The sequence below is a fragment of the Pleurodeles waltl genome, chromosome 4_1 (assembly GCF_031143425.1).
Source record: "Pleurodeles waltl isolate 20211129_DDA chromosome 4_1, aPleWal1.hap1.20221129, whole genome shotgun sequence".
Classification (NCBI taxonomy): domain Eukaryota; kingdom Metazoa; phylum Chordata; class Amphibia; order Caudata; family Salamandridae; genus Pleurodeles; species Pleurodeles waltl.
This window is the reverse complement of record NC_090442.1, coordinates 997,812,448-997,832,605: the sequence shown is the minus strand read 5'-3', so window position 1 is coordinate 997,832,605 and position 20,158 is coordinate 997,812,448. Positions and strand designations below refer to the sequence as shown.

The 20,158-nt window shown below is 40.4% G+C and overlaps 1 protein-coding gene across 1 annotated transcript in view; it reads right to left on the bottom strand.

Annotated features, from left to right (window-relative positions):
• Nucleotides 1–20,158, bottom strand: part of COG5 (component of oligomeric golgi complex 5) — a 1,306,288-nt gene that overhangs the window by 876,514 nt on the left and 409,616 nt on the right. Inside the window, exon 8 of the mRNA XM_069229832.1 lies at nt 2,040–2,170. Within this exon, the coding sequence (XP_069085933.1) occupies nt 2,040–2,170 (131 nt within the window). The remainder of the gene's footprint in view (nt 1–2,039; nt 2,171–20,158) is intronic.

The window sequence follows — 20,158 nt, the reverse complement described above, 5'->3', positions numbered from 1 at the left end:
TTACAGAGATTCTAGGAGGGAGTGATCTCCTGTTTGAGCAGAGTACTTTCCTGGACGATTCCTACGTCTCCCAGACTAGCTCTTCTACACCTGACAGATAATATGGGTGGTAATAAATACAAATGGACCCTTTTGTTCCTAGGGCTGATGCTAGCGAAAAGAGACATTGCTAGAGCGTGGAAGGCAGAGACCCACCCCCTCACCACCACCCCCTCCCCCGCTTCACGGACAACGAGGAAGAAGGGCATGAATGGAGGAGGCAGGCCGAAGGATGCCACCGAAAACATAAGATTTTGCAGTGCTCGGCAGACTAAAGAGGAACCAGGCTACATGGGAGCCGATCGATAAATTTGCTCCTAGACAATTACAGACATGACGTGGTGCAGAGGTGAATTGGGGTTTACCTTCTGTGCAGTTCTTATGTTTCCTGTTATAAAACTGTGTTTGTTTACTGGCCTGGTAACGTTGTTGGCCATCTTGCCCTTATTGCTTGAATAAAATTAATAAAATCTGTTATGAAAAAAATAAAAATAATAAAGTGATGACAGAGTTCATATTAAGAAGAGGTACTTAAAACTTACAATGAGGAGGATGAGAAGCTTGTGTACTCTTCACTACCTCATTCACTACCTCATTAGTGGGAAGGAGGACGTGAACATGTTGTCCCTGCACTGAAGGCAGAAATTCCTTCTGTGATTCCACAAGAAGAATTGTCTGTCTGCAGTTACATTTTGAGCTGCAGCAGAAGAGCTTCCCTCATCGTCTGAGGCTTTTTTCCAAACCAATTCATGCTATTAAACAGAATTTACAGCTGCTTTCGAGGGATGATCAGGACATATTTCAGCGCCCAGGTGTATCGATCTCCATGGGAAAGAATTTGCTGGAAAATATCCCCTTTCCAATGGTAAGACTCCCTGGTGGATCACTCCTCAGGGAACATCGGACAGTGATTCTGAGAAATGACCTACCCAGTAGGTACCAGGGATGGTGAATAGAGGTGGGAAGTCCCCATGCCTGGCCAAAGCCATGCATTCCGTCGAGCAGAGCTTACAGCTGCTTCTGACGGGTGAACGGTATGGCTGGAAAGGAATATCCCCCGTCCAATGGTACCACTCCCTGGTGGATCACTCCTCGAGGAACACTGGATGGTGCTCCCCAGAAACGATCTACCAACTAGGTACCTGGGATGGCAGGAAGAGGTGGAGAGTACCCATGCCTGACCATTTGCTCATCCCCAATAAAGGTCCACAGCCCGTCTTTCTGTCCCACATGGTGGAAGATAGCAGGGTTTATTCCCAATCTGCCCTCCTCAAGAAAGACAGATAGTCCATCAGACACCAGGGCTTTCATATTTTTAAAAATCAAATGAAGCCGGCTGGCTTATGTGGGCATCGGGTCACACTTCCACCTCTAAAGGCCACAACAGTTTTTCTAATTTGCTCCCAATTTCTTGCCACATTTGGTTTCCAAATGTGAGCCAGTGTGCAAGAAAAATACATTTTGCAAAATACACTCTAAATTATCTTAATATGGGTATCCCCAAATTAGCAGATGTTCAGTTATCCACTATTCCCACATTCATCATCTTGAGCACATTTAAAACATTCATAAATTTCCTTCGTACACATTTTTCATTCATTAGATTTTATCATCTGTATATCCCTACAACTAGAAGAATCTGGCAGACCTAACGCATACTTTCAAGCACAGCACATTTTAATATTTAAAAAATGTAGCTACATTCTGTATATTTTCTGAGTTCCCTCTGTGGGAATCCATAAATACTGGACTGGATAGTTCTTGTGGCGAACAAGTTATGAAGACTTAAGCATGAACTGCCATAAACATCCAAAAAGCACTTGGGGGTCCGTTGGCACTTAAGGGTTAACACAACTTAGTGCACTGAACTTTGGAATGCACCTCTTCGGAAGTACGGGTATGTTCTCTTCCACTCAATAAAATATATATTTTTTTAAGTGAACATAAACATGCTCTGGCATAAGTCTATGCATAAAAACAAATGAATATATGCTTTTTACCTGTGTCTCAACTCCCTGCTCCAGTAAACGCTTTGCTTGATTTTCCACTTCTAATCGCGCTCTTGCAATAAAAAGTAGGTCATTTTCAATTACTTCAATTCCAGAGAGGTCAATGCCTTGAGACAGATAATCTGCAGAAACAAATAAAATGGCATCATATTTTAATGACTGCCATAGGAGACAGTGATGCAAGGTCAATTGTAGAAGAAATGTTATACACTGCTTAGACCCCTTTCCCTCCCCTTTCCGGATTATTGCGTTTAGAACTCATCCTTTTTGGCTCTGGCTCCACAGTCTCACACCAAGGAGAGCTAAAACCGTCATCAAAAGGAACTGTGCGTCATATGAGCTCCTGAATCTCTCTCTCAGTAGGTGCTTAACTATCAATAGTTGTGCACAGCTTTTTGTGACAATTGAAAAAGAGGGTCATTTTCTTGCTACCATACAGCACATTCCGTGTGGAAAGGAAGATTTTATATGCTCGCTGTTGCAAATTCAATGTATGACAAACGGCACACAGATAGTTCAAAAGAATAAGAGTAAACATTAAACACTCCATACTGCAACTAGATATACAACGGCAACAATCCCCTCAGTTTGATTTGACCTTCAAGAAAATAGACAAATTTTCAATCAAGCAAGCAAAGTCAAAAACATCTATATTCTTTCATGTGTACAGCCTTTTAGTGCTATCGCCGTGGTATCTTTAAGTAACAGAGCTATTTTAACGTGGATATTGAGCAGGAGTTCCATAAGAAGACCAATCTAGTTTCTGATACATGGTCAAACAATGGGGAGGCTTACAATTTACTAAGCATCTCACAAGGAGCATTTTTTATCGTTTAACATATGTCAGAATATATGTGTCCTAATATTTGGATGAGTGTTGGCCACAATGCTTTTATTTCAGATCAACACACATAGTAATAATGTCGGAGTATTTTTTTCCACATCATTGCAGGAACTCATCAATCTGACACATCAACTGGCACAGTCATATTTCATTTTCATAATGCATTCGGATCACCTATCACTGTATGTATCCCTCAAACACAAAAAGGACAGTAATTTTTCATTTGAAAAGCAAAATGTATTACATCTTGATGCAACTTTAAAAAGTTGAGCAACGTCACAACATGTAAAAATACCTCTGAACAGACTACAAACAAATAACTCACCTTATGTGAAAAACTTTACTAAAATGGTGCATGTGAATCAGGCAAATAGGTAATGATTTCATCTGTAAATTCTCATCATATCTTTAAATTAAATGTATACCGTACAGGAAATAAAGCCCACTTCCTCTTAAAAAGTTAAAGCTCAATATCTCAATTTTTTAATAGATCCCATCTCTTCAAAACAAATCCAAATGTCTGTTCCTAAAAAAAATTCTTTCCCATTTTTTTGTTATTTTACCCACCTTTGTGACCCTTCTATGCAAGCTGAAATTTTTTGTCATCTCCATTTTTTAATGATCAGAGCCTAGCCTCTAGTAACGTGAAACATATCATGCTCTAATGGAATCCTTTTGTCACCTGCGAGAATGGTCATGCAGGGTTCTCCATTCAGGGAATGATCGCACATTTTTCAAAAATAGGTAGAAAAGGGCGACCAAAGGGGTTGCATTCCAACACTTTCCAAATCACGTGTTTCCATGTGCCTGGAATCCATAAACCATGCATGACCAATATGTCATTAGCAAATATACTAATCTGAAATAGACAGTCCTAACTATATCACCCTAAAAGTAGATGCCTCCATGTGAACACCCCTGTGAATTCAACTATCTGGGCTCACTGCACTACACAGCATTGAAATTCTGTTACAATTTAGCCTAAGCTCTCTCTATCACAGTCACCCCATTACAGTATTCCTTTTAGTTGCAACATACAATTACTCTACCAAGCATGTCTTACTTAACCCTGTTCTTTCTTAAAAAAACATTCAACTTAAATGGATTACCTCTGCAACCGCTTGGCTTGATGTCACGTTTCCTCAAACCCTTACATATTTATGACTAATTAAACAGAAAATGGACACAGAATCCATATAAATCATGCTGCCTTCCATAATAACTGGAACACCATCAAATGGCTAAAACATTTAGTTATTCACAGTGAGCACAACGTCCCCTACTTGTTCTACTTCTCTCACCATATATGGCTCATCTTCACCACTCATTTTACAACATTTAGCAAATAAACATTCTTGCTGAAAATCCTAAGAATTACTTTGGAGAGAAGGGCAACCTTTAGAATAAGCTAGAAGCACTGAGTTAACAGATATTCAGCATAAACAGATATTCACTCCTATTTTATCAACTTTACTGATACCTTGCTAACCTCGTCCTGCAGCCCCCAACACACATTTGATTTTTTTTCAGAATTCCTGCTTATTCTGGTTTTGCCAGTGCATGTTTATAATCAATTATCTCCTAGTTTCTCCCCCTCTCATATATGGCGCATGCCATGCTGTGTTACACTCTTTTAACGATTAGAAATTCCTGCTGTAAGGTTAGGTCCACTTAAAATCAGTTCTGAAAATCATTAGAGCTTTTACAGTGAAATACATATTGATTAAAATTACTCTTGTGCTACAACTGAGGTTTTACATACACTTAAAAGCACATTTATATTAGATACATTCAGCTTATTTTCTTCCCTTTCTTCTAGTGAAGGGTGATAATTCTCATTTCCAATGTGAGGATGTTCAACCATACATCAATCAAGGTCTTCCTAAAACGTTGTAATTTAAATAATATAGCTTGGATCGTTCCTACACAGCACGTCCTCGTTCTTGCTTACTTCTACCTTGGACTTTCACCAAGCTACCACTTTTAGAACTTATCTACATTCAACTATCCAAACTCCGCAAAAGGTGGACTAGCAGAAGTGTCCAAAGTAATGCCTTACTAGAGCTCAGACACACACACATATATATATATATATATATATATATATATATATATATATATAGGGCTACATATGTCCACACTATAAAGCCCAAAAAAGGCAATATCACACAGGCATTAAGATTATTTGAGTCTAAGAGATCAATCAACACACTACTGGAGTCCCCAGGGTTTCCATTGCACTGAAGTCAAACTGGATGGCTCATTACACATTTCCTAAAGCAGGTAAACCCTTAGCATAACTGATGAAGTGAATATAGAAAGGAGACTGACTTACCCTGATTATCCAATTAATTTAACTCCTACCCTGGTCCATCCTAACTCTACATATGCTTCAGTGATTTTTTAAAGCCTTTTTATAGGCCAGACCACAAAGCTACCATAAAAGAGTAAATGAAGTGTGTTGCTGCAATGCAGATATTGTTTACTTTTCTTGTGTTAAGCAGCCACTGACTCTAATGGAAAGTTCATCCCTAACTTACCGTGGGATGGATGCTGCCCACTGTGTGACTAGAACTAAACAAACAACTAAGATTAAGACAACTGTAAAAAGATGGGGCTAGGATGGTAAATAATTTCAGCTAAACTCAAAAGGAGCAACTCAAACCTGTGGCATAATGAAAGGTGATGTTCAGATATAAGAATTTCCCAAAGAAGGCAGATCCCAGGACTCTGAATGCATTTACAGTGCTGCGCCTCAGCAAAGAACTACAAACACACTGGTTTAAAAGCTGACCAAGTTAATCTTCTTCGCTGACCCCTGCTTACTTTATTTTAATGTCACTTATCTTTAATTTCCACGATCTTGCCCTGACTCCAGAGTCTTTGTATCCCACCCTTCATCTTTGCCTGACTTCACATCCTACTCAATTTCCTCCCTTTCTGTGATCATATATCCTTCGCTCCTTTCTACTATGGGCCTCTCACTGGATGTTTTTCATTCACTGTTCTTTTCATTAATCTCTCTACCTCCGTCTTTCTCTAGTCCCCATTCTTATCCTTCTGGAGGTCTGTGGATAAATACTACCCTCCCTGCATTTAACCTCTCTCTGCCCTTTACTCTCACCCCGCTTCTTAAAGTAAACTCTCGGTTCATTTCTACTTGAGTTCGCTCCTCCACCAACTTCCTACTCTATTCGTGTGCCCTAAAATCTCTCCCTTACAGTTTGTATATTCTGCTCTCCTAAATAATTTGTCGTTTTCACCCGAACAATCCTGTGCAACATCAGCCTGCTGTGCTCTTTATTAACCTTTCTCTTTCCTCAATGATCCATTTTGAGACTGAATCTTTGTCATTATCCTCATGCCTTAATTAGATACATGACTGCTATATGTAAAGGGATAAGCCAACACAACCTGTGTACTGTACACTACCTGGACACCTGCTTGGGTCAGTTGTACTTTATCAAACTAGAAGTAGGAAATAAAGTAAATTCATTTAAATGGTACTAATTTACATGGCCAGAGGGAATCCTAAAAATCGGTCTTGGATCAGACACTCCTGGACAACCCAGTTAGTTCTAATCAGGCACTCAGAAGTCTACTAAAACCAGAGCTGTGAGGGAGCCTAGTGTTGCAAACTATCTGCACACAATACCCAATGTCGTATTTAATAAGCTCCCAGGAAAGAAAAACAGAAAAACCTGCAAACACACCACATATGCCTCACTGCAGGGTTTCTCACACTTTTTAATGACATGATGCCACATCTCTCAAGTACACAAGTTTGACAGTGCAGTGCCCTAACCCCCTCCCCGGCAAACACTTCCTTTTCAATATTACCAAACCTGTTATGACTTAACATTTTTTGTTCTGGCCCAGCTACATGACATCTCCCCCTCCCCCCATTTTAGCCTTTTACTAGTGCCACTGGGGCTATAATCCACGAGAGAGAGATTCAGCCAGTGTGGGGTTTCAACATGCATAATTCTACCCCAATTGACAATCTCCAGGAGATGCTTTCCAAAACTGGGCACATGGATGGTTCGTCAGAATAACAAGTGGTATTTTCAACACAGCAATGAAAATAAAGATAATTTCATTTTTTTTACGATTGGAAATTTAATGTAAGAAACATGGTTTGCTGGGGCATTTTTTCAAGAGAATAAAATTAGAATCAACAATCTATGGATATATGATGGCATGAGCTCTTTAGAATGTCTTGTACTGCAAAGAAACGCAACCTTATTTCTCTGACATCTCAGTTTCTAAATATAAACAGGAAAAGTCACAAAGTCGATATTTTATGTGCAGTCTCGTTGTTTGGTACTAGAAAGGGTGAAGTAACAGCTGTCATATTGCTTAACTCGCGGAGGCTTTTGAGTTGTCATCATATTTGATACAAGGGCATGCTCTCATGAGATTTACGATATATTGATCACACCACAGCCACTAATCTTTTTCAATAACGTAACGCATTGAAGTGAAGAAGCATCTCTCATTTTTAATCAGTCCGAGGATGAGTATATTTTATTATGGGTTTTTGTGTTTCTGCCATCCTGTTTTGCAGTTGAAGAATGCTTCCACTGGGCTTTAAGGACAGCGATCAGGAACTGAAAAGAGTTCATTTAATAACAAAACAATTTATGTGGATCATGTATATCTAATTTCAATATTCTACAGTGTATAAATACATACTAGGAATTTGTAACCAATATGTTTAGCACCAATCTATAGAAAAAAACACGTTTTTAAATTCTTCAAAATATATGTAAGTATTCTTGTTGTACTTCATTATTTCACAATTTTTTTTACTTATTAAAAAGTTCCAACAGACACTGAGGGCATTTATTATAGTATACTGTTTACGAGAGGAATTAGTGATATGTGGAAACTACCCATAACTAATTACATTGTTAGACAATTTTAGGTGCACTCGCCGTTTTGTATTTATGACAAATATAGATTTTATTTTATGTATGTACCTAATATATCAATGGTTTATATAATCCTTTTAAAAACATCCATATTCATACATTCAAGTGTAACATTGCTTACCAATAGCCAAGCTAAATAACAGCTAAAGATAACTGTAATTTAAGTGGCTAGGTTACCTCCATGGTACTCTTTATAGCCAAAATGAGTTGAGTGCCAGTGTTAGCAAGATCACCCCAAACTTTTCTGAAACAGATGCACATCAATGATTACCTATTTCTTAGTAGTAGCTTATTTAAACACTCATATTAAATGATCCACTCACTTCTCACTGCTTACCTATGGATATACAGAGCACTTGTTTATTATTCACATCATATGATGATCTTTCTCTAAATGCCAGGATTATTTTCCATACTGCCTTATCATCCTACCAGCAAGTACAATCGGTTTGTATCTAGTGGTCTAATTTTCATTTTTCTAAAACAAAATTAAAGAGACCAATAACACCAGCAACATATATCTAAAAAAAAGGCCACAAAATTCTCCAAATCATGCTTCTTCTCAATTAAACAATGGCATTACAAGCCAACAGTGTTGACTCACATCTTTATCCTCCCAATTTAGGTGACACATTGTAATCAGTTCCTACTATCCTAGTCCCATCTCATTGTTTATATTAAAGCTTCAATAAGCATGGATTGATAACAATCTTCTAAACCAGTGGTTCCCAACCTTTTGACTTCTGTTGGCCCCTACTTTATCATTACTGGAACCCAGGGACCCTCACTGAATAATTATTGGAATTTCGGCACCACTGATTAAATTATTACTGAAAGCTGAGGACCTAATCTGTTAATATTATTTCATTTTCTAAGCAGTCGCGGACCCCCAGGAGTCCCCGAACCACAGGTTGGGAACCACTGTTCTAGACGGTTACATTTGTTTTTCAAGATTCACCCAATCCATCTAACAAAGATGCGCCAATAAACTTGTGGGCTTTTAAAATTTTGTTTAACCCTCTGCGTCTGACTTAATTCAACTGGTCCACAAAACCTAGCCGTTTTTAAAATAAAACACTATCATAGCTGAGGTGCAATCAGTCTCTTCAAATCTCATGAGCATGGGCAAAAACGTTTTCAATTATAGTTCTATTACTGAACTTCAATTACAATGAAAGAACCATCCGCAAAGCTAATCTCTATGTATTGCTTAACTCTGTGATATAAAGCTCTTTCACCAAACAGGGAAGACAAGCCACCTCCTCAATAGATCTCATAGCTGGGATCAAACCTTGGCCCTTCAGAACTTAGCATATCTTTGCCGATGCGCATTGTGCCAACTAAGTCCCCTGACTGAAGTTCAACTTAGAATTTCTTCGTACTGAATCCATTTAGTATTACACTCTATAAAGTGCACTTTTTTGTATGTACATTCAATATAAAAAAAAAAATCATAACAGGAAATGAAAAAACTGCAATCTGTTTTCTTGCAAGAGTCGAACGCTAAATATACAAATGTCATTTTCTCTGATTCACTTACTGTTAACAAGTTGTGCCACCAACGTTTTAAGATTCCCATTTTGCTTGTACGTAATTTATATTTTACAACTGACAGTAACACTCAGCCACTATACAACTCATATCAAAGGAAACAAAAAAACAACTTCTCAGTAGGGTCCATTGCAGGAACGAACCCCAAAGATACAATGCTCATGTCTTATCTGCCATGAAGTGCTGGTGTGTGGTGAAAACCCCCATCAAAGCAGTTTCTTGTCCCGATGCTCTGCAGCATGTTACGCACATACTCAAAATGAGAGCCACAAAATGAGAGTGAAGGCGACACTTCCTTACGGTTTTGTATTGCACTGGCCAGCTTAAAACTATTGCGGCGGCTTGGAAAATCCAAATCAAAAATTAAATCAGTTTATTAAAATAAAATTTAACTGGGTTCTATACACTACTCCAACATGACCGCCCCTCCCCCAAATAAAAAAAATCAGTGACTGAATCGACGATAAAACAGCCCATGCAAAAGTATAAGCAAAGCTAATACCAGGTGGATGACGACATACTGACATAGCCAATGCTTTTGATTGTGAAGTGTTCCAATTGTGTTCCGCCATGTTGAAAATTTAACACATATATATATATATATATATACACACACACACACACACACCTGCTGTTGTATCACGTGTCAAGCAAGCATGCAGCAGCTATTTTGAAATGTTTAATTCCAAGATGGCTGCTGTGTTAATGCACATGAGCACGTGTCGTGGCACATACATAGCAACACATGCCAAAAGCAGATGCTTTGTGATGCATCTGTGCAATTTTTTTCTTCTGTTCTAAAATGGCATATTGCCACTTTAAAACGGTAAGATAAAAGAATATCAAAATAGAATGCACTGCAGAATAGAGACAGAAAACAAGCAGCCTGGTAGCACTTAGCAACTGTAGTATCATGTAAAAACAAATTGGGATAGAGATGAATGGGAAAGCAGGTGGAGCTACTGATCGGGGTAAGGGAGTGTGGAGGGTCTGCTTCAGCACTATGATACAGAAAGAATGAGGGTCCTCGGTATTTTGAAAAAAATGAACAGGAATTAATGCCAATGCTTATTTAAACGTTTTTAAGTGGTATACCATCATTTAGGGTCAACACTTAAAGCGAATGCCGAAAGCCAGGTGAGTCGCAGTAGCTGATAGTTTAAAGGGGCCCCTCTGTCTCTCTGTAACTGTATATATGTGTCTGTTTGGTGTCATTAGAACACTTAACACTTTAACATTAGAACACTTAATAAATCAATGTCCAGACAGTGCTTTTTTTTGTTTTTTTAAAGAAAGGAAAAGTACTTTTTTAGACCGGTCAGCCTTAGGGTGGTCTTCCCCTGCAACTTCTTGCCTTCCTCCTCCATTTTTTCTGATCTCGTCTTTGGTAGCATTAGGACTATGCACACTTTACCACTGTTAACCAGGTGCTAAAGTGCATGTGGTCAGTCCTTAAAATATGGTAATATTGGCTTATCCTCAATTGGAATATTTAATTTACTTATAGGTCCATAGTAAAGTGGTTCAACATGTACGCAAGGCCTGTAAAGTAAATGCTAATCGTGGGCCTGCAGCACGGCCACCCACTTAAGTAGCCCTTTAAACATGTCTCAAGCCTGCCATTGCAGAGTCTGTGTGCAGTTTTAAACTGCCATTTTGGTCTGGCAAAATAACCCTTTAGCCAGGCTCAACCCTTTCTTTTTAATACAAAAAGGTCACACCATAGGTAGGCCGGGGACAGCCCAGAGGGAAGGGAGCAATGTATTTAAAAAGCAGGACATGTAATTTTACGTTTTACATGTCCTGGTAGTGAAAAAACATTTCTCACTACTATAAGACCTATCTCTCCCATAAGATAACATTGGAGCTGCCTTATTAAATTTCATAAGAGTAATTTCCAAATGGGTAGGGATAACCAGTGCCTCTGGAATTACAATTTAAAATCCTAATTTATGGTGAAGTCAGATTTTAAATTGTAATTCTGAATATGCCACTTTTCGAAACTTGACACTTTCTTCCCTGAGCCATTAAGTGCCTGTAGCCTGCAGCCTGCATGACTGGGTGAAACTGACAGTTGAGCTTTGTGCATTCCTCCTAGAGAGCCCTGTGCAATGAGAGCTTAGATGTGCCTGGATGAGCCATCCCTGGCAGGATGGGAGGAGGAGCTGGGCACACCCCCACTTGCATCTTAATAGACTGTGCCCTGCCTCCAGAAAAAGGGCTGCATATACCCTGAAGTTAGACTTGAGCCAGGGCAGGATAGGCAGGATGCCTGGGGACTTCAACCGCAAACCCCTAGAGGCTTCTCCCCCACTTCAAAGGCACAACTATTGTCTGCAGACACCAGCTCCTTGGTACACTTCTGGACCTGTGGATTCTCTGCCAGGAAGGACTGCTGTGCTGCTACAAGGGCTGCCACTCTGCTGGACTGCTGCAATGAAGAAAATGCTGCCCTGCTGTGCTGACCTGCTGCCTTTTGCCCTCATCTGGGGAAGAAGAACAAGACCTGCAGCTTCATCTTGAACCAAGGACCCCAGAGGACTCAAAGGGCCAGTCTGCTAGCCTCCTGATCTGAACCTCAGGGACATAAAAGGCTCCCAACCAGCTCCCAGACTCCGCTGCAGCGACTTCCTGACCTCCAATTGGTGCCCCACACATCCTGGACCTTTAGTGTGGCTTTAAATCAAGCTTTTGGGCTCTTTGTGACTGCGAACGGGCCCATTCACAGCAAGAGCATGGGGCTTGAATGGAAATTCAGCACAAGCTACCACCAGCGCGTCTCCTCGCCCAGCAGGCATCGATCGCCTGTGGAGGACCACCAATGTGAAGCATCAGCCCGCCTTGATCTGACGCCCGACCTGCTCCTCGCGCATGCAGACAACCACCTGCGACCCTCTCCTTGCTCCCCGCGACCCTCTCCAATGTGAACGGGACTCATGGCACAAAACCTAAGAAGGTTAACCTTCAGCAGTAATAACCTGGGACTGTATCCAACACGCGATCCATTGCGGTAGGTCCGAACTTTTGACTTTGGCCACGTCCAGCGCGATCAGATAGCCGTGGTTGGTGCTGCATGCTTTCAGATGCTACTGTACAGTTTAGTCTTTACAAAAATCATACCTCTGCTTCTATTGATTGGATTTTTGCTATTTTTATCTTGTTTTATTTCTTAAATTAAGCTCTATTTTTCTAACCTGGTGTGGGATCGTTCTGTATGGTGTTTTCAATATTTTACTGTTTGAAGTGCTGCACAAATACTTTACACATTGCCTCTAAATTAAGCCTAACTGCTCTGTGCCAAACTATCAGGAGGTTAAGCACAGGTTAATTTGAGGTTTGCTTGTGACTTACCCTGACAGTGGTTGTAGTTGCTGGTTGACCAGGGCTGTCACCCCAGTCAACCGATAACCCAGTTTCTTACATACTTTAATAAAAAGCACAAAAGTACAAATAAATACAGACGGCAGGTGTAAATTCCATACCAGTCTAAGGGCCATGCAAAATGTAGGTGCGGCGCAACAATGAAAGGACATAAAGGTCAAATAAACCCCTAAAAGCTATTTAGACCCCATACATCAGACACACATCCTGGTTTGTGTGCAATAAGGCCCCTCTGACTTTTATTTCCATGGTAACATATCACTATTAAATAATGCTACCATCAATAACATAACGTGTATTTATAAAACTCATGTTAACCTCAAAGGGTATCTTGGAAATATAGATGTTTATTTTTAACCAACTATTGATACTCACTTCATCGACCATGGACGCATGAAGGATTAAGTGGACTTACCTGTATTCGAACCTGTGGCTATGAGGTCAAACACAGATCCTTGGAATTAATGCACCTGTCCACTGAGCCATCAGACCCCGTCAACCTAGCATGTATCTATCTTTCTATCAAAGAAACCATCTCGATGGGCTTGGGGATACATTTCATAATAAGACACATAAAGCAGTGTAAACTGCAGTAAAAAGAGTAATTGTTTCCACTGAGGAAGGTTGCTTAAGATTTTTACCATCAAACAATTGTTGCTTAACAATTACATATGACATGAAGGTTAATGGGCATATATGCATTCCCATAAAATAGGAAAGGCAAGCCTCAGGAATGTGTGAACTCAATGAAAACCTCTTCCAGGGCCACTGATGCTGGGCCCAAGGAGACGCAGTCTACCACATTTTTTTATACATTGCCTCATTGGTACTTTTGTGGCAGCACCAAAAACACAAAGATACTTTTGGTGGCACCCCTGCATTTCTGGGGCACCACCTTGCACAATATGCTCATTTTCAAACGGAGCTCCTATACATTAGGGCATGCCCCTTCCTGTGGCACCCCTTCCATTGAGCACCCTGTGCTCCCATGCCTGTCATATCACTCTCCTTCTCAAAAAATAAGAACAAGCAACATTGGCAAAGCCATCAGGTCTTGTCTATGGGTGAGCTTTTGGCTTTGCTGGTCAGGTAGAGATGGAAAACCGGAGGTCGGGTCTGAGTCAACTGAAAGTTAAAAATAAAAAAACTATGAAGCCGTCAGAGCTGGCCGCGTCATAGTGCTTTTTTCCCTTATGGCATTTTGGAAGGGGGAATAATCAACAAGGACACCAAGGGTGTTGGAGGAGGAAGAAGCAACATAGAGGGAGATGGGGGAGAAAGAAGCAACAGAGGGACATAGGAGGGAGAGAAGCAACAAAGAGGGTGGAGGGAGGAGAAGTAGCAACACAAACGAGGGAAGGGAAGAAGCAAACAGGGGCTGAGAGAGGAAGAAGCAACATGGACGGGGTAATGACAGAATTAGAAGCAACATGGACAGGAAGCAGGAGGGGAAGAAGCAACACAGACAGGGACTGGGAAAGTAAGAAGCAACACAGACAAGGGGTGGGAGGGGAACAAGCAATATGTGTTGGATCCTTCTGTGTGGTGTTTTTCACATTATTACTGTTTGAAGTGTTGCCAAATACTTTACACATTGCCTCTAAGTTAAGCCTGACTGGTCTTTGCCAAGCTACCAGAGGGTTGAGCACAGGGATTGGCTTGTCCCTCACTCAGACAAGGATTGTGGTTGCTGCTTAACCAGGGCTCACACCTGCCAACCAACAGCCCACTTTCTCACAGACAGCGACCCCTTCCTCAATGCCAGGTGGTGTTCTTGGATGGCCTAATACATCCTCTCCAGGTATCTGTGTTTGACCTCACTGTCACAGGCTCAAATCCAGGTAGGCCCACTCAGCTTTTCATCCTTCAGAGATCAATAAAATGAGTACTACTGTGGTGAGTAACTAGGAACATCAGTTATTTCGGCACCAAGAGGCCAAATGGTGAATGTGTACTTTGCAAATATATATTATTATGGGTTAAGTGATAAATGAGTGGAGGAGAGCACATTGAAAGACTTGGGATAGTGGTGAATTAAAAAACATAAATACCAAATAAATGGTAATGTGTGCATAACATTTGTGAATGTAACCATTATTTTCCAGTTATTTTCCTCTGTAAGCTTTGAGATACACTCCTTCTAAATCATACAAAACAATAAATGTTGCAGCAGCAATTAAATCTGAATTTTATCATTTAAAAATGTTGTAAAGGAGTCGCTGAAGGTAAATGGGCCCATGTGCTCTTAGAACATACTATACACCCAACTGCGGAAGTGCCTAAAATCAATGAAAACCTCTGGCAAGGTCACTGATGCTGGCCCTTGGAGACTTATGGTGTCACACTTAAAAAAAAAAAAAAAAAAAAAAAAAAAAAATACTGCTGGGATCTTGTAGAGCTGGGCACTCTCATGGGAGCCGCCAAATACACGTGGGTACTTACAGTGTTGCCTCAGACTTTCTGGGCCATATCCCAGCAAAATATACACATTTCCTTTGGCTTTTGTTTTTGTATGCTTTTTCCAAGCTGTGTGGTCATCCTGACCTCTTCTGTAGAAAAGCAGACAGGAATTCACAGGGGAGAGCATGCTGATGAGATGTGATGAGATGAGAGGTAAAGTCGGGGAGGGGTGAAGAGAAGAAGTGTGTGTGTGTGTTTGTGGGGGAGGTGGGATTAACCACACGAGGAATAGTTTGTCCCTGAATGACAAATTTAAAAAACAGAAACAATAAAAAAAGGAATAAATGTCTATGCATGTAACATATCAAAATGTTACCATCAACGTGTTCTATAAGCTATGAGGTGTATTTCATAAAACAATGAACGCTGTGAAACAAAGATGCCCTTACGACCACAGATGACTTTGAAAGTAAATGGCACCATGCATTTCTGGGATATACCAAAAGCCAACACTTGGAGAGCCTAACGTCAACAAATACCTTGTGCAGAGGACCTTTTTGGAGGTCTGCTACTCCTTTGGAGCAAACAAACTCAGCTGGGTACTTTTGGTGGTGCCCCTACCTTTATGAGTCAACAGCCAGCAAAATATGTACATTTTTAGGTCAAGCCCGCAAAAGCTTTGATCTGTCGTAAGTATTGTGGGCTTTTAACCACTCCCAAGTCACGTCCATTACTTTCACTCGTTTGTGGGCTTGCCTTTCAAAAATCACTTGATGTCATTGGTAAATGCTTTACGTTTGTTCCTCCTTGAGGCTGTTTTTGTCACGCCTTGAAGACTACCCCTGTACATAGAGTTTTGCACGATTGACGATATACTTCAGCCTGGGCAAACTATTTCTTTTGTCTCTCCCCTTCATGCTACATGGTGGCCATGGGACTCACAGCGCGAACAGGCACAACAGTGTGAACTCGATTGGCGGTATTGGAGAACTGGTCACATTGTTCACAGTTACCTAACCAGAGTAGTTTCTTCTGGCTCTTCCCTTAAAACACTCGAAATTGGTAAATGCTTTATGTAAAACAGAAACCCTCAAAGTTAAAGCGGCTCTCCCGGCACAGCTGGAGAGCCGATACTACAATATTCACTGCACTTGCGAAAACTCGACTCATAATGCTTTGCAGGGCATTCTTTTTACAAAACATGTTTGCTCATAACTCAGCCTGTGGTTGTCCTAGGACAAGGAGACCGCTACTAAAATGTTCAGAACAACAAGAGCTTTCTGTCTACGTTATCTTTGAGTCCCCACACTAGGTTAGTGGGGCCCCCATAACAATAACACCTCCCACCATTTAGTGTCTGTTTAAGATCTCTCATGGCTGGAACTTTTGTTTTACAGCTAGGCGTTTTATGGGCCTTGTTTGCAATATCATTGTTATAGGCCTGCTACCCCTGAATATATGTAATGCACTATACACTCTAGGGGCTAAATATTTGGTTAAACTGCATTATTTATTGGCATTTTCTATTTTTGTGGTTATTCCCTCTAGGGGCTAACTATATAGTTACATGACCATGTTTCTCACACATGCTATTTTCATTGTGTTGTCCTCTAGGAGCTGTTCTAAGCATTACAGTCACATCAACATATTACAATATTTGTGACGCCGAAACTTGTCCCATAACGCTTTACAAGGCAATACTTTTACAAACCATTTTTGCTCATAACTCAGCCTGATGGGGTTCTAGGACAATGGGCCCACGTTCAAAACATTGACCATATTGTGCTCTTTCTGTCTACGTCATCTCTGGGTCCCCACACTATGTTAGTGGGGACTCCAAAATAATAACCCTACCAAAATTCATTATCTTTTTAAGCTTTCTCATGGCTGGACCTTTTGTTTTACAGCCGGAAAACATTATGGGGGTCATTCCGACCCAGGCGGTAAAACCCGCCAGGGCCGTGAACGACGGAAAGCACCGCCAACAGGCTGGCAGTGCTTTCCTGCCCATTCTGACCGTGGCGGTAAAGCCGCGGTCAGAAAAGGGGATCCGGCGGTTTCCCGCTAGATTTCCCCTGGCTGGGCTGAACCTCCATGGCGGCGCTGCAAGCAGCGCTTTCATGGGGATTCCGACCCCCTTCCCGCCAGCCTGTTTCTGGCGGTTTTTACCTGGCTGGCTGTTCTGAGGACAGGGGAGCGAGAACCAAAATGTGAACTAAATCATTGCAGGACTAGGGTTAGGGGAGGTCACCGGGAGCCTCTGACTGAGAAAATGGTGCGGAAGGACAGGGCTAAAGCAGTGAGAAAGAAAATGTAAGGGTGAGGGTTCTATACAATATAAACAATGAATAAATCCCAATGCATATATGGAGTAACTTGCTTTAGTAGTTCACATCCTCAAAATGCTGTGAGTTTATACCAGTGCTGATGGACAACCCCTAAAGTCAATGACTAAAGGCAGCTGAACCACAGTGTTCAATGGTGGAAAGGGTCTGTCCAAAAGCCCCTTTCTATGTGTATGTGTGTATCTTGTCTGCTTGGTGTGTAGCTACATAAGCGCTCACCAGACCACTAAAGCGGTCCTTAAGTAAGACTATTAAAGAAAACCAATTACCCAATTAATTTCAGTTACGCAATCATTAAATATGATATTTTACAATCAATGCATAGGCTGCCAAGGAAGCCAACTGGGAGAAGAGGGAAGAGAAAACGTGTAACAGAATAGATCAATTGTAAGTTTCATAACACCCCAGTTAATCGCTCCCATTCATTTAGGAATGTTACTTTGGACCACAACATATTGGGTGCAAATCAGACCTTGTTTATATATGTTTATAGTCCATCACTATGTGCTGCGTACTACATGCCGAGAACGGTGGATAACCAAGAGTTGAGAATTAAGGTGGTACATCCACCCTCTTTTGTGGTGTTTTCCTTGGGTAAATCCATTGTAATTGGTTGGAAAATTCATGTTTAAAGACAGGCAAGACAAGAGTCTGAAGGGGCACGACGTAGCGATGCAAGAAGGAAAAGCATAAAAAACACCCTTGTAACATTCTCATTTAAAACAGATTCTGGTCATGCCACTAGTTAGCAAAGTAGTCACATGAAGCCTAGTAACAGTCAGGCTAAATAAGTAATTTTGACCCCTTCGCAATCTACAATTGTTCGGCAAGTCAATGTACATGGTTATGCAAAATTCACCTGGAAGACTAACGCTTATCCTTACATGGAGTCATGATACAGAGAAAATGCCTTTTTGCTACACAAACATATATAAAACTACCTCAAGATATTTAAAACAGAGATGGAAAGAAAGATACAATTATTAAATCACCAAAATAAAAAATCTGATAAAATACATATGCAAATAAAACTACAGACAAGATTAAAAAAAACAATTGACAGATATGATGATTCCAGCTGTGTTAAAGAAAGGCAATTTTGGGAGAAAACTCAAATAGTAAAAATAAAATTCATTCAAATGTATAAGAAACAGGCACAGCTCATCCCCTTTGCACAAACAAATATGTGGTGCACTGAGACAACGCTGAATAATTATTATGAACAAAGAATGTGGGATTTGACCAAAGAAAAGATTATTTCTGTAATGCACATAGACAACAATGTTTTACAACAACTCAAATTATCGGAAGCTCACCTACAGGAGCCATACTGTTTGTCTGACCTAGGCAACAAAGTAAAATTATTGTCTGAAAAAACAAGCTCTGACCCACTGACTAACAGAGAAGGTAGTAACAAGACTACACTACAGGAACTAGCAGCACCTCTTTCAAAAACATAATCCCTAGTTTCTTGTAATCTGATCAAACAACCAAATTAAAATGCTATAGTACAGCATGTACCAACGATAATACAGAGACCTCTGTCAGAAAGACGTCATTGGTTTATATTCCATTTAGGAATTAATAATTTTGGTAAAGGAATTTGTAGCACAATGCTACTTTCATTGATGTAACACAAATGGATTACTGAGAACCTCAGTCTCCAAAATAATTTTATTTCAACTTCTTACCCTTACATATGATGTAGGCTTAGCAAGAATCAACAACTCACAATAGTGGCACTACACTCATTTAAAATCAACTATCCACCATGCTTAGCCAAACATGTGATGAAAAATGTTAAAATACAGAACACTCAAACAATACCCTAAAAAGCTTATTGCAAACCAATATGCCTATGTGCATAAAAGGCAAACAAAAACGAAGCTCTTGTTCTTTACCCAAAACAGCAATTTAAACCAAACTCTAAGAAATCTTTACAGATCTGAAAAAAAATCTTCATGGTCCCAGTCACAATCACAAGCACTTCTTCACTTAAGCCAAAATTATCCATCTCAATTTATAAAATGGAAAAATCTTGGAATACTCTTGAACGATGGATTGGAATGTAGCCCCGAGTGATTGCAAGTGGCTGAGATTAATTTCAAGTATTCCATCCACCATGTTTTTGTATTTGATGCCCTAATAGTGCCAGGTATGTCACTGGAATAAAGCTATACCTGGCTGAGGAGCCCTAACTAGGTTGAAAACGGTCCTAGGTTGCTTGTGTTCCAGTTCAGGGAGAAGGTGGCCTAGCAGATCAGGCTGAACTGTTCCCATGAGGAACAGGGTCAAGACTGCTTTGCATATGACTGGGTCCAAACTGAAATGGCATGGTGGGCAAAAAAAGATGGATTGGGATACAGCCCGAGCTATTGCCAGTGGCTGATATTTGGTCAACCAGTCCATCCATCACCTTGTTTTTGTAAACTCTTGATCCAAGCTTCACATCCAAACCTAAAATTCTTTGTCTAAAACTTTAAAATGCTCCTGAACATAAAGAGACAACTAGCTGCAGAGATGAAATCCACAAATCAATAGTGCAAATGGCTACTGCATACGTTACCTAAACCTACTTACATGAATGACACAAACAAGATCAGGATGAGCCACACCAAGAGATTCCCATCTATCAAGACCCCTGTTCCTTTGAAG